Here is a 15,910-nt window from a genome sequence, read left to right as displayed (position 1 = left end):
ATTACAACAATGCCCAGGTCCTTTATACCTCCATCTCCACTGGGAAGGTCTCAGGGCCCACCAGTTCTTCCTTGAACAGAGACCCAATCTGTCCCTCTTAACTAACCCTCTCCTTTGACTGTTGAGACATGTCCTTAACAAATTATCTTTCGACTCTTCAAGTCAAAATGTAGCCATGGATACTTGCTTGGGGCCCTGCTCTGCTAGTCATTTAGTTTGTTATGTTGAACACTCCTTGTTCCGGCATTATTTCAAACTCTTTCTCCGTCACAACTTCCGGTCGTTGTCCCCTTCCACTTTCATAGAGACCACTACCTCCACAACTCCATGGTTCACTCATCCCTTCCCACCTAACAAGTTCCCATCCCTAGATTTTTCTCTTGCAGGGGATGTAACATTTGACCTTCCACCTCCTCTCTCACTTGCAACCAGGAAAGCCAGCAGCCCTTCCAGGTGAGACAGAGGTCCATGTGCATCTCTTCCAATCTCGTCTTCTGCACATCATTACTCTCAATGTGGCCTCTGTTACATTAGCAAGACCATGCGTGAGAGGCGACCATTTTACTGAACAATTGTGTTTTGTTCACCAAGGCCTGTTGGAGTTCCTGGTTGCTAACTCCTATACCCATACTGACCTTTCTGTCCATGGCCTCCTGAATTGCCAGAGTGAGGCCACACAAAAACTGGAAGAACAGCAACTCATTTTCATTTTACAGCCCAACAGCATGAATGTTGAACTCTCCAATTTCAAGTACTCTTCCCTACACCCCCTCTCCTTCCCCTTTCCCTCCGCATCTTGGTGCGCAAAGATTTCTCCCACCATCCCAGTCATCTTGCTCGTTTCTCCTCTCTTTGTCTACTCACATTCCATCCCCAAACCCCCACTTCCATGTTATCCCTCCGCTTTCCCCATCCCCTGTCCCTTTCCATCCAATTCCTTCCCTTTGGCTTTACTTTTCACTCCTCCTCTTTTGACTCTTTGATACCCTTTTGCTTATTTTCACATCGTCTTTGTCACTCCATCCATCTGCTAATCACCAACCCTACACCCACCCCCCCCCCCCAACCCCCTTTGCCATTTGCCAGGCTTTGTCCTGACCCCACTTCTCTTCCCAAGCTTTGTCCCCCCTTGTTTTAAGAAGGATCCTCACCCGAAACATCGTCTGTCCATTCCCTCCAAAGATGCTGCCGGATCCATCGAATTCCTCTAGCCCCGTGCTTTTTATTCGACTTTGGTTACACAGCCCTTAAAAGTCTTGTTTAACAAATTTTTGAAGAAGATTCCGATGGAATAGAATCAAATAGTACAGAGAGAGGCTATTCAGCCCATTGAACCTTGCCCTGCTCTCCATTCAGTTCATCACTTTTCCCCTGCTCTCACCCAAACATCCATGCCTCCAATTTGCGACTATCAAACTTAATGATTAAAATGATTAAAATAAAAAGTAGTAGATTAATAATAGGCTTCTACCTCTATGCCGCCTCACAAACCATTAAAAATCTGTTTTTACAAAGACGTTTTTCCACAGTCACAAATATATGCAAGGAAGCAAATTAATAAATGACATTGAAAGAAGTGCTCTTAGATCTTAGTCTAACACTACACTCTATGCAGTGAGAACAAACACAGTATCAGCTCAGTTAAATTGACATTTTGCACCAGGTAAAACCAGCATTCATCTGGGAGGAACAATAACTGTCACCATCTTTCATGCTTCTGACTCCCTTTATCTTTGCACTATTGCACACAGCTGCACTAAACTTTGCCTGATTATGCTGAAAAAAAACCCCTACAAATGGGCTCTGTGGTTAGTATTAGCATCCGGCTACAAGAGAATTCACAACATATTTAGATAAGAGAACAAAATAAATGACCTTCAACCCCAGTAAGCATGTGGCCAGGAAAAGCGATTCCGCGCAATAAAATTTAAGGAGGGGTAAGCAAACAATCATGAGGATGGGAAGAGACTGAGATTTCAAAAATGCTCTCTGCAGGAGATAATAATAAAAAGTTAAACAAAAGTCGGAAATCCTTTCCTTCCTTCCTTGTGCAGGAATTAGTGTAAAGTCGCCTGCATCTGCTGCTCACACAAATCAAACCTCCAAACAGAATAGGAGAATCTGACCTATGTGGGTGTGGGTTGGTGAGGAGAGGGGAAGTAAGGGAGACAACGACCAGGCAAGTGGTCAAGGACCAGTGAAAAGGATACAAGAAAAAAAGATTAAAAGACTCCGTGAACACGCAAGTGGATCGATGATGAGAACTATGCTGGGTTGCTGGACACATTAGGGGAAAGTTTAGGGTGATAAAGGAACAAAGACCAAAGCTGAAAAAGAAAAGAAAAAAGGGAAGTCAATGCATTTAAATGTACAAAAAACAAAGTGTGGAGGGAGTGGATGGATGTGTTTAGCATTTTGACCTTTGAACACACAGCCTTGAGGTGCTTTTGTGTTGATGTTATTGAAGAGGACGTCTAGTTGTAAATTAATACTGATTGTCGTCTGCTAATTTAGGGGAGGATCCAATCACATAGGCAGGAACAGAGACCCTATTCTCTTCGTTTGATTATAAATCTGGAGGGATGATAGTGTTGAATGCCAAGCTGTAGTCAATGAACAACATGATGCACGTGTTCTTATTGACCAACTGGTCCAGTGCAGACAGGAGAGGCAGCAAATTCACATCGCCTGTTGATCTGATGTGGCAGTGAGTAAAATTGTAGTGGGTCCAGGTGCAGGTCCAGGTCATGCTAAGGCAGGAGTTGATATGTTGATAATAACACTTCATGACCATGGTGTTAGTGCCCCACGTCATTGGTCATTGAGGCATGTCACCGTACACTTCTTGGGCTGGTATTATTGATATACTTTTAAAACAGGTGAGAACCTTGGACCTTAGTAATGAGAGGTTGAAGATGTCTGCAGAAACTCCAGCCTGTCCACTGCACAACAGATCCACAAGGTATATGAATTTGCTGGCTTTCCTCACTGCACTGGACCGCTTGGACAATAAGAACACGTATGTCCCTCTGTGATTGTATCCTCGACTTCTTCATTGGCAAATTACAATCGGTACTAATTGGCAACATGACCTCCTCCTTGATAGCATTAACATATGAGCACCTCAAGGCCTGTGGTCAGTCCCTTGCCCTATTCCCTCCATTCCCTCCATTCCCACGACAGTAGCCAGCTACAGATCCAATGCCAGTTTTAAACTCACCAATAATACCACTCTCCAATGGGAATTCTATAAACCCCTTTTTCACTGCTCCCCCTCTGTGATTCCTGCTGCTCTTCTCTCCTTATCAACATCCTTTTGTCTCCATGTCTCCCTTAATCTCCTTTTTTCATCTCCTTGTCTGCTTTTCATCTCTAGCCTTTATCCACCCAATATCCACCTTAACTTGTATCCAACTATCACTGCTCACATCTCCTCTTTTCCAGCTTTATCTTCCCCACTACAATCAATCTGAAAAAGGGTCCCGACACGCAACTTCACCTATTCATGTCCTCCAGAGATGCTGCCTGACCTGCTGAGTTATGCCAGCACTTTGTTGGATAATGGGTAACAATAATTTAGAGTACAGGAGGGAGATTGACAATTTGATTGAATGGAGCAAGAACATCAATCTTGCTTTCAATTTTAGCAAGACCAAGGAGTTGATTGTTGATTTGAGGAAGGGAAAGCTGGAGATCCACGAACCTGTCTACATTGACGCACACCAATGGAGAGTCAACAGCTTCAAGGTCCTGGGAGTGCATATCTCTGATGATCTGTCCTGGACCCAGCACATTGATGCAACCGCAAAGAATGCTAGTCAATATCTCATGTTCCTTAGAAGTTTGAGGAGATACGGTATGTCGACGAATAATCTATCAAACGTCTACAGGTATACGATAAAGAGCATATTGATAGTTCCATCATGGCCTAATTCAAATGCCCAGGAATGAGGGAGGCTAGCATTGCCTTGTCCATCACAGGTACTGACCTCCCGAGATTGAGGAGATCTATGGAAGGTGCTACCTCAAAAAGGCAGGCAATATCATCAAAGTAGCCACATCACCTTGGTCATGCTCTCATTTGGAATGGAATTAAATACTTTATTGTCACATGTGACAAGGCACAGTGAAATTCTTTGCTTCCATCCCCAAGGTATGCAAAAAGTCGCCACATACGATACGATACGATAAAGCTTTATTCATCCCCGGAGGGAAAATGGTCTGCCACACAGTCATGACACACAACAAGGTACACGAAAACTTAAAATTAACAGTGGAAACAAAAAGAAAAAGACAAGCGACTGTTGGCTGGCTGCCGTGTGCACAGCGCCTAAACCGGAACAAACCGGAACGAACGAATAAACAAACAAACGAACGCAGACTTATCCCCTGGGAGAGGATCGTTAACTGGAGTGCCCCCCCCCCCTCCCCACACCGGGCCCCCCTTTGTTCTCCCACCGTCCCTCATGGCGGACCCCCCATGCCGGGTCCCCATTGTCTTCCCCTCGCCCCCCTCACGCTTATCAATCGTTGATCGTGGATCGATCGCGAGGCCCCCCCACAGCCATCCTCCGAAGCTCCCGTTGCCACTGAGAGGCGTTGCAAAGTTTCAAAGTACCCCCACGCCAGGTTCCTCTTTGTTCTCGCCCTCCTCCCCCCTCCGCCGACAGTCCCCTCTAGCCGGGTCCTCCATTGTTCTTCCCCCCTCCTCCCGACGGTGTCCCCAGGCCAGGTCCTCCATTATTCTTCCCCCTCCCCCCCTTCAAGGTGGTTCCCTCGCTACCACCGCAGTAACTATAATCTTCTATGGTCTGTGTCTTTGGTTGCTCTGTGGACTTTGGTTTTGCACTATTATGATTACCTAGTACTACAGTTATTAATTTATTAGATAATTTATTATTATTATATTTATCTCTGTTAAATGTTAACAGGCTTGTTAAGCTGCAGCAGGTATGAGTTTCATTGTTCCACCACTGGTATATATATGATAATTAAACACTCTTGATTCTTGTAACTTGAATCCAGTTATAAGACAATTCTAAAAATATGCTAAATGATGAACTTATTAGAAAATGCACGTCAAACTGTGAAATAAGCAGAAGGTAATATAATGCTTGATAATATGCTGCCAACCAGTAATTCGATCAGTAGATCAGGTGACATCGTAAATTGCGCGAGCAAACCTCTAGTCATTTAAAACTTTCGTCAGAAGCTAGAGATTGAATTGTTTTTTTGAACCTCCATCAAACATTTAGAATACTTCACATTATAAAGTAATTGTATCCATTATGGACATGCTGAGTACAGTACAAACTATCAGGTCAAATTGATGCATTGATTGAGATAATATAATAGCAACGTGGAGGAAAAAGACATATGTTAAGTACTGCATACAATATGATTCCAGGTCACCTTATTGTTTTAAAATTCAAAATAGCGAGTCAAAACATGGCGCTAAACCAAAGCTGAAGAGATCGACATCAGGCAGAGCCATGGTAGTAGGGGACTCAATTGTGAGAGGTACGGACAGGGGTTTCTGTGGCAACAAGCGGGATTCCAGGAAGGTGTGTTGCCTCCTTGGTGCCAGGATCCAGGACGTCACGGACCGAATGCAGTGCATCGTCAAGGGCGAAGGTGAGCAGCCGGAAGTGGTAGTGCATGTCGGCACAAACGAGGTCGGGAAGAAGAGGAAAGAGATTCTGCAGCGTGACTTTAGAGAGCTCGGAAGGCTGAAAAGCAGGACCCCCAGGGTGGTTATCTCCGGTTTGCTTCCAGTTCCTCGTGCTGGTGAGGGCAGGAACAGGGAGATACAGAACCTGAATGTGTGGCAGAGGAGCTGGTGCAGGGGGCAGGGATTTAGATTCTTAGACCACTGCGATCTGTTTTGGGGTAAGGGTGGATTGTACAAAAGGGACGGGTTGCACCTCAATAGGCGGGGAACCAGCATTCTGGCGGGCAGGTTTGCCACTGCTACACGGGTAGTTTTAAACTAAATAGTGGGGGGGGGGGATGTTTCAAATGGGATAGACAAGGATGGAGTTAAAGGGAAAGAGAGTATAGGAATAATTAAGAAACACCCCAGAATTAACGGGACAGATAGCTCACAAAGAGAGAATGGCCAAGTGTAATAGGGATCGATGTGGAAGCTGGGATGAGCAAAGGATTAAAAGTGCTATATATGACAATAGACAATAGACAATAGACAATAGGTGCAGGAGTAGGCCATTCAGCCCTTCGAGCCAGCACCGCCATTCAATGCGATCATGGCTGATCACTATCAATCAGTACCCCGTTCCTGCCTTCTCCCCATATGAATGCGCAAAGTATAAGAAGTAAAGTAGATGAGCTGGAGGCTCAGTTATGACATTGTGGGGATTACAGAAACGTGGCTGCAGAAGGATCAGGACTGGGAACTGAATATTATCATATCATATCATATATTTACAGCCGGAAACAGGCCTTTTCGGCCCTCCAAGTCCGTGCCGCCCAGCGATCCCCGTACATTAACACTATTCTACACCCACTAGGGACAATTTTTCACATTTACCCAGCCAATTAACCTACATACCTGTACGTCTTTGGAGGGTTATACGTCCTATAGAAAGGACAGGCAGGTGGGCAGAGGAGGTGGGTAGCTCTATTGGTGAGGGATGGAATTCAGTCTCTTGCGAGGGGTGACATTGGGACTGACGATGTAGAGTCACTGAGGATAGAGTTGATGAATTGTAAAGGTACAAAGATACTACTGGGAGTTATCTACAGACCCCCAACAGTAGCCTGGATAGGGGGTGTAAGTTGCAGCAGGAGTTAAAATTGGCATGTAACAAAGGTAATGCCACTGCAGTTATGGGGGATTTCAATATGCAGGTAGACTGGGAAAATCAGGTTGGTTCTGGACCCCAAGGAAGGGAGTTTGTAGAGTGCCTCCGAGATGGATTCTTAGAGCAGCTTGTACTGGAGCCTACCAGAGAGAAGGCAATTCTGGATTTAGTGTTGTCCAATGAACCAGATTTAATAAGGGAACTCAAGGTAAAGGAGGCAGTGACCATAATATGATTAGTTTTAATCTGCAATTTGAAAGGGAGAAGGTTAAACCAGGAATGTCAGTGCTGCAGTTGAACAAAGGGGACTATGAAGGCATGAGAGAGGAGCTGGCCAAGGTCGAATGGAAAGGGATCCTAGCAGGAATGACGGTGGAACAGCAATGGCAGGAATTTCTGGGCATAATCCAGAAGATGCAGGATCATTTCATTCCAAAGAGGAAGAAAGATTCTAAGGGGAGTAAGAGGCAACCGTGGCTGACAAGGGAAGTTAGAGATGAAATAAAACTAAAGGAAAAGATGTATAACACAGCAAAGAGCAGTGGGAAGCCAGAGGATTGAGCAACTTTCAAAGGACAACAGAAAATAGCAAAAAGGGCAATACGGGTTGAAAAGATGGGGTACGAAGCGAAGCTAGCCAAGAATATAAAGAAGGACAGTAAAAGCTTCTTTAGGTATGTTAAGAGAAAAAGATTAGTAAAGTCAAATGTGGGTCCCTTGAAGGCAGAAACGGGTGAAAATATTATGGGTAACAAGGAAACGGCAGAAGAGTTAAACACATACTTCGGATCTGTCTTCACTAAGGAAGACACAAACAATCTCCCAGATGTACTAGTGGACAGAGGATCAAGGGCGACAGAGGAACTGAAAAAAAATTGCATTAGGCGAGAAATAGTATTGGGTAGACTGATGGGACTGAAGGCTGATAAATCCCCAGGGCCCGATGCTCTGCATCCCAGGGTACTCAAGGAGGTGGCGCTAGAAATCGTAAAATCATTTTCCAATGTTCAATAGATTCAGGATCAGTTCCTGTGGATTGGAGGGTAGCTAATGTTATCCCACTTTTCAAGAAAGGAGAGAGAAAACAGGGAATTATAGACCAGTTAGCCTGACATCGGTGGTGGGAAGATGCTGGAGTCAATTATCAAAGGGGTAATAACGGCGCATTTGGATAGCGGTAACAGGATTGGTCCAAGTCAGCATGGATTTATGAAGTCAAAATCCTACTTGACTAATCTTCTGGAATTTTTTTGATGTTGTGACAGTTAATCGATGAAGGAGAGCCAGTGGATGTAGTGTATCTAGACTTTCAGAAAGCCTTTGATAAGGTACCACACGGGAGGTTGGTGAGCAAAATTAGAGCACATGGTATTGGGGGTAGGGTATTGACATGGATAGAGAATTGGTTGGCAGACAGGAAGCAAAGAGTAGGAATAAATGGGTCCTTTTCAGAATGGCAGGCAGTGGAGAGTGGAAGTGCCACAAGGCTCGGTGCTGGGGCCACAACTATTTACAATATATATCAATGATTTGGATGATGGAATTAGAAGTATAACTAGCAAGTTCACGGATGACACAAAGCTGGGTGGCAGTGTGAACTGCGAAGAGGATGTTAGGAGGTTGCAGGGTGACTTGGACAAGTTGAGTGAATGGGCAGATGCATGGCAGATGCAGTATAATGTAGATAAATGTGAGGTTATCCACTTTGGCGGCAAAAATAAGGAGGCAGATTATTATCTCAATGGTGTCAAATTAGATAAAGGGGAAGTGCAACGAGATCTTGGTGTCCTTGTACACCAGTCACTGAAAGCAAGCATGCAGGTACAGCAGGCAGTGAAGAAAGCCTCCTTTAAAGTGAGTTGGCCATAACGAGATGATTTGAGTACAGGAGTAAAGAGATCCTTCTGCAGTTGTATAGGGCCCTGGTGAGACCACATCTGGAGTATTGTCTGCAGTTTTGGTCTCCTAATTTGCGGAAGGACGTCCTTGCTATTGAGCCAGTGCAGCGAAGGTTCACAAGGTTAATCCCTGGGATGGAGGGACTGTCATATGAGGAAAGATTGGAAAGACTAGGCTTGTTTTCACTGGAGTTTAGAAGGATGAGAGGGGATCTTATAGAGACGTACAAAATTATAAAATGACTAGACAAACTAGATGCAGGAAAAATGTTCCCAATGTTGGGGGAGTCCAGAACCAGGGGACACAGTCTAAGAATAAAGGGGAGGCCATTTGAAACTGAGGTGAGAGGAAACTTTGTGTTGTGAATTTGTGAAATTCTCTGCCACAGAAGGCAGTGGAAGCCAATTCACTGGATGAATTTAAAAGAGAGTTAGGTAGAGCTCTAGGGGCAAGTGGAATCAAGGAATATGGGGAGATGGCAGGCACAGGCTACTGATTGTAGTTGATCAGCCACGATCACAATGAATGGTGGTGCTGGCTCGAAGGGCCAAATGGCCTCCTCCAGCACCTATTTTCTGTTTCTATGTTTCTATACTTTATTCGAGAAATAAATATATCCAATACATGATCCCTACAAGACTCCATCCAACATTCTCGGAGGGTAGACATACACTGATCAGCCAAAACATTATGACCACCTGCCTAGTAAGGTGTGGGTCCACCGTGTGCAGCCCCATATGCATCAGGGTGCGATGCACTGCTTATTTTGACACGTTCCACCCATGACCACCATTAAAATTTTCTGTGACGTGCCACAGTAGACCTTCTGTCGGTTCGGACCAGACAGGATAGCCTTCGTTGCCCTCGCTCATCAATGAGCCTTGGATGCCCAACACCCTGTCACCTGTTTGTGATTTGTCCGTCCTCGGACCACTATCGGTAGGTACTCACCACTGCTGACTGGGAGCACCTCACAAGCCTTGCCGTTTCAGAGATGCTCTGACCCAGTCGTCTGGCCATAACAATTTGGCCTTTACCTCTGCCCATTTCTCCTGCATCTAACACATCAACTTCAAGAACTGACTGTTCACTTGCTGCCTGATATATCCCACCCCTTGACAGGTGCCATTGTAACAAGATAGTCAATGTTATTCACTTCGCCTGTCAGTGGTCATAATGTTTTGGTTGATCGGTGTGCATTCAATACTGTTTACACAAGTTACACAAATTTACCCCCACCCTTGCCACTCATGTGGCCCACTGGCATGGAATCCCTTCCCTTATTTTGAGGGGCATCTCCACCACACCCTGGTCCCCATGTCCAGCAGCGGAAGGACACTAGACTGCGGTCCTTGTCACATTATGATGCTACCTGAACTTTCCAGTCACACATTGCTGCGAAATATCCCACATTACTTTAAAACACATTATCATACAGGCACATCTATCACAGAGTGATCACAACACATTCATCCTCAAGAAAATAACCTCTTCCAGTCTGTTCAATTATATCATTGTTGGTCTGCATCTTACCCACCTTATCTCTGTGCCATTCATATCTTTGCCTCACAAAAAAAGTTCATCAGCCGAACTCAGCAGCCTGTTTGGGAAATGAGTTCCAGATTTCCACTGACCTTTATGTGAAAAATGCTTTTTGGCATCACCCCTGAATGGCCTCACCCTAACGTTAAGGTTATATACCTTTGTTTTGGACTTCAGGCACCAGAAGGAATAGACTACGGCTGCACAAACAGATCTTTTAAAATCTTTTTAAAATTTAAACATCTTTTGGGAGAAGAGAGCTGTAGATTTCCACTAACCCTCAATGGACGCACTCCTTAAAATAATAAGTAAATATACATTACCAATTCTCGGGGTATGAAGACATCTTCTTGGCGTGCAACCACAAGTGAAACAGTCTCTCCATGTTTAGTGCTGCGCAGCATTCCAACCAGTTCCTCCTGAGTTTTCCCCATGATATCAATACCATTCACCTGTTGAAAAATCAGATCTTCACTTACAATTGCAGCGATAATTACAGAAAAATTGTAAGTGAAGCTAATGCAGCTTTGCCTTTTGAGCAAAAATGAAATGAACTGAATAAAAAGTAGCATTTCTCTTTCACTCTCCATGACTTCAGGAGTTCCCAAGGTGGTCTCCAACCAATGACTTCATTTCTGAAGTGTAGTTATCAACATAGGAACCAGGGTGAGCTTTTTAATACATTAACTATTATTATGCAGGCTACAGAACTACAGGAGCAACTTCTTTTTCTTTGAAAGCGAGGAAGGTAATAGGGAAGGATTCTAGTCACAATTAAATTAAATTCTATTACAGGAGTAGGGAGAATCACAGATTTCTATAGAAAAGTGATAGCCTAAATAGCCAGGCTCACTATACCCATCACTGTTATTTTCAAAAATTGAGCTACTCAATTAAACTACTTAAAAGAAAACAGAAATAATTTGCATCAACAAAACATTGTCTTCGGTGCCCATTAACTCTGTTCATTCTGTTCCCTCGTCTGCAATTTCACCCTTATCTCATTAAGTATCTGAAATTGAATCAGACTATTTGCCATCACCAAGCCACATATGATCCTGAAATGAGATGCAGATCTCTGTAGTAACCTATTTTTACCTGCATAATTTTGCCCAACTCCACCTTTACTGAAACCTCCATCTACTGCCGAAACTCTTATCAGTGCCCTTGTTCGTGCCCTTGTTATCGATAGATTTGATTATTCCAGTGCACTTCCAGCCAATATCCCTCATTTAGCTTTTTACAAATTTGCATTATCCACATATCTGTAACCATGTCTCAAAAGGCTACTAGTCACCCATTAACCCTGTGATGCTGATCTCTATTGGCTTGTAGCTAAACTATACCTCAGTTTTAAGTCTGTAGTCTTGCCCCTCACTAACCTGAAAATCAGCTCTGGCCCTAAGACATTGAGATGCATGTTTCATTGGTCCTGACTTTTAATTTAGTTGTTCCTCCATTATAAACTTCATCTATGAATAAGAATAGCAATACCATCCCAATTTTCACTTCTCTCCTATTTCCCTTCTTTATGAAACTCGTCAAAATCTATCCCCTGGAACAAAATCATCCATCCAAATATGTCTTTATACAGTTGTGTCGGATTTTGTTTGATAAAGCTTGGGATACCTTGCTAGTTCACAATGATCAATCACTTATTCTGAGAAAATGCTCCCTTGTTCCTGATGCCCCAGCTAGAGGAAGCATACTCCTAGCAGCTTTCTCCAAATCTTATATAATACAGGGAAGTTTAATGTCAGGAAATGTGAGGTCATGCGCTTCAGTAATAGGAATCAAAAGGTGGATTATTGTATAACTGGGGAGAGACTGCAGATGAGTTAAGATGAGAGAGATCGATCACAAAAAGTTAACAAGCAAGGCCAACCAATAGCTAAGAAGAGGAATGGCATGTTAGCTTTATTGCAAAGATTAGGAAGGTTTTGTTACAATTGTACAGGAAATGGATGAGGCCATGCCTGGAAGGTTTGGGTCCCCTAAAAAAAAGATATAGTAGCATTGGAGGCAGTTCAAAGGAGATTCACCAGGCTAATTCCTGGGATGAGAGTGTTATCCTATCGTGAGGCTAGACAGTTTAGGTCTGGATTGCTTGGAATTTAGAAGAATGAAGGGTGAACTTATTCAACCATGTAAGATTTTAAGAGGGTTAACAGATAATCTCATGAAGATATTCTCGAGTGGGAGAGTCACAAACAAGGAGGCGCTTGGCTATAAAATAAGGGGCCAGTCAGTTAAAACTGAGATGCATAGACATTTATTCTCAGGGGGTGGTGATTCTCATGAATTCTACATCTTGGGGGTGGTAGAGGACAGATCATTAAATATATTTAAGGTGGAGATAAATAAATATTTGCAAAATTGAGAGTAATGGTGAAATGGCACAGAAGAGCTTGAGGTCAGCGTAGATCATCCGTGATCATGTTGAATGGCAAGGTAGGCTGGAGGAGCCTGGTGGCCAACTTCTGCTCCTGTTTTCGTGTGTACTCTGGTGTCTCAATGAAATCACATTTTGTTTATATCAACTTCAGTGGGTTTAGGACATTCTTTACCACTGACTTCCAGAGTGAGGTGGGTCTGAACTTTCACTGCACTAACTCCAGAGCAAGTATATCTTCCTTTAATTACAGAGATCAAAACTGCACACAGTTCTCTAAATCAGGTCTCTTCTAAAATCAGCCGGATTTCAATAAGACTTTCTTCTGTATTCTAGTTCCCCAAAAATAACGGCTGCATCTATTTGCATACACAACTGTTTGCAGCACCTGCTAATTACAAGCATGTCAGCATGCATCATCTCTAAATTTCTCAATATTTAAGAAATACTTTGATATCTTATTCTTCCTATCAACGTGCATAACCTTACAATTTCCAATCTTATACTCTTTCATTCACCTTCTTATCCACTAGTGTAACTTATTTTTTTCCCCTTTCAGATTCCTTAGTGTCTCCTCTCAAATCACGTTGCTCCAGCTTCTTATGATACCGTCTATCCTGGTTATTATGGACCTCCTTATAACAAAGTTTGGTTATAGTGGACCGATGCATCCGTCCTTGATGGCAGTTGACGGGCGACGCACAGCGCAGCATTAGGTAGAGGATAGGCAGCGGTGGGGAGACAGCAAGCGGCAAAACAGTCTTGAAACGCATTGCATTGGGCATGGGTTTGCAGCGGCTGCAACAAAGCAAGTTCCGGGGGTGCAGTGCATGCCACTGCACCTGTGTCGCCATGGCAACACATCCCTTGGTAACCTAATAATAGTGCGAGGCTCCCGTTGCGCTGCCCCCCCTTCCACCAGGTTACTCAATGAGCTGATGCCACATGATGCGCTTCCGGGTGTGGGTGCAGAGAGAGAGAGAGCAGCATGGAAACGGCCTGAGTACTGGCGTGTGGGAACGGGGGGCTCTACGGTTCCCCGGCCTACGAATTCCCCGATTTAAATTCCCCCCCCCCCCACCCCTTCGCCCGGCATTGCGCTTCTTCCCTCCCAGCCTTCAGTTAAACTGGTTAATAGTTACCCTCCTTACTCAGTTACCATCCTTACTGAACAATCGGCAATAATAGACAGCATTCCCCCTCTCCCTCCCATGGACCGTTACAACGAGGGTTTACAGTAAAATTGAACATGTTACACAGACTTATCATCATGCATTATGAGTGGCTGAGGGTTCAGGTCTGATCCCTATGGCACCCAAGTAATAATTGTCTGCAAATAGAAAAATAACCCAGTCATTCAAACTCTCTATTTTCTGTCCTTTAACTGATTCTCAGTTATGCAAATATGTTACTTCTAAATACATGAGCTCTACATCATAATGTTTGTTCGGTATATTATCTCAGCAGGACTGGCAGCAACTCTGGAGAGAAGGAATGGGTGATAATTTGGGTCGAGACCCTTCGTCAGACTGAGAAACACATAAGATTATTAAGGGGTTGGACACGTTAGAGGCAGGAAACGTGTTCCCAATGTTGGGGGGGTCCAGAACCAGTGGCCACAGTATAAGAATAAGGGGTAGGCCATTTAGAACGGAGATGAGGAAAAACTTTTTCTGTCAGAGAGTTGTGAATCTGTGGAATTCTCTGCCTCAGAGGGCAGTGGAGGCCAATTCTCTGAATGCATTCAAGAGAGAGCTAGATAAAGCTCTTAAGGATAGCGGAGTCAGGGGGTAAGGGGAGAAGGCAGGAATGGGGTACTGATTGAGAATGATCAGCTATGATCACATTGAATGGCGGTGCTAGCTCAAAGGGTCGAATGGCCTACTCCTGCACCTATTGTCTATTGTCTATAAAGGGAAATGAGCAGTATAAATACTGATGTAAAGCGATGGAGAACAAATGAATGAAAAATGTGCAAAAAAGTAATGATGATAAAGGAAACAGACCATTATTAGTTGTTTGTTGGGTGAGAATGGGAACCTGGTGTGACTTGGGTGGGGGAGGGATAGAGAGAGAGGGAGTGCAGGGTTTATTTGAAGTTAGAGAAATCAATATTCATACAACTGGGTTGTAAGCCGCCCAAGCAAAATATAAGATGCTTGTATGCCTGAAGAAAGGTCCTGACCCGAGACATCACCTATCCATTTTTTCCTGAATCAAACTGAGTCACTCCAGCATTTTGTGTCTATCTTTTGTATAAACCAGTATATACAGTTTTTATTACATCAGGTCCAGGATGCCTTGTTTGGGCAGTAAATATAACGCTATGGAGCCTCACTTAAAGCTTCCATCATGGCCTGGATTAAATTGAATGTCACTCTTTTCTAAAAGACTGAACTTTAACTCTGTTACAAATGGAGCAGTTTACTTCCAGTGCTGACACATTGATGACAGTCATAAACACAGTCAATCCACTCTGGATGATACAAGATGATGACAAGTTTATCGAGGTGACAAATTCAATCCACATTTTGACCTTTTCATCAATCCTTTTCTTGCAATGGAGGATGCCCAGGAAAGTAAGGTCAGCATGGGAATGGGATAGGGAGCCAAAATGCTTAGCAACCGGGAGAGCCTTTCGGTCCTGGGCCTCCTCTATTGCCAGAGTAAGGCCACATGCAAACTGAGGGAACAGCACCTCGTATTTCATTTGGGTAGCTTACAACCCAATGGTATAACTATTGAATTCTCCAATTTTAGGTAACCTCTAACCCCCTCCCCCTCCATATCCCTCTCCCCTCCCCTGTGCCCCACCTAGACTGGCACCTATTTCTCTCTGCATGCACCCCCCCCCGACATTCCTTCGTCAGGCTTCACAATTTGCAACTCTTCACTCCTTTGGTCTCCACACCTTTTTGTTTCATGTCTGGCCTTTGTCCAACCCTCTGCATATCAACCCTCCCCCCTCGCCTGTGTTCATCTACTAATACCTGCCACACTTTGCTCTGCCCCTCCTCTCTTCTAATTTTACCCACCCCCTACATCACCTACATCAGTCTGAAGAATGGTCCTAACTCAAAACGTCACCTATCCACGTTCTCCAAGGGTGCTGCCTGACCCACTGAGTTACTCCAATACTTTGTGTCTCTTTTTGTAAACTAGCATCTGCAGTGCCTTGTATCTAATCTTTACATGGTAGTGCTTTCTGACATTAGTACTAAGCTGTTTTTTGCATTCATTAGGCTTGTTGGCTCAT

General features: G+C 44.0%; 1 protein-coding gene across 3 annotated transcripts in view; it reads right to left on the bottom strand.

Moving 5' to 3' along the window:
* Window positions 1-15,910, bottom strand: part of LOC144595861 (partitioning defective 3 homolog B-like) — a 916,989-nt gene that overhangs the window by 461,269 nt on the left and 439,810 nt on the right. For all 3 annotated transcript variants that reach the window (XM_078403665.1, XM_078403667.1, XM_078403666.1), the window contains one exon: window positions 10,586-10,714. In XM_078403665.1, the coding sequence (XP_078259791.1) occupies window positions 10,586-10,714 (129 nt within the window). The remainder of the gene's footprint in view (window positions 1-10,585; window positions 10,715-15,910) is intronic.

This window comes from Rhinoraja longicauda, chromosome 8 (genome assembly GCF_053455715.1).
Source record: "Rhinoraja longicauda isolate Sanriku21f chromosome 8, sRhiLon1.1, whole genome shotgun sequence".
Taxonomy (NCBI): domain Eukaryota; kingdom Metazoa; phylum Chordata; class Chondrichthyes; order Rajiformes; family Arhynchobatidae; genus Rhinoraja; species Rhinoraja longicauda.
This window is presented reverse-complemented; position numbering and strand designations above follow the sequence as displayed.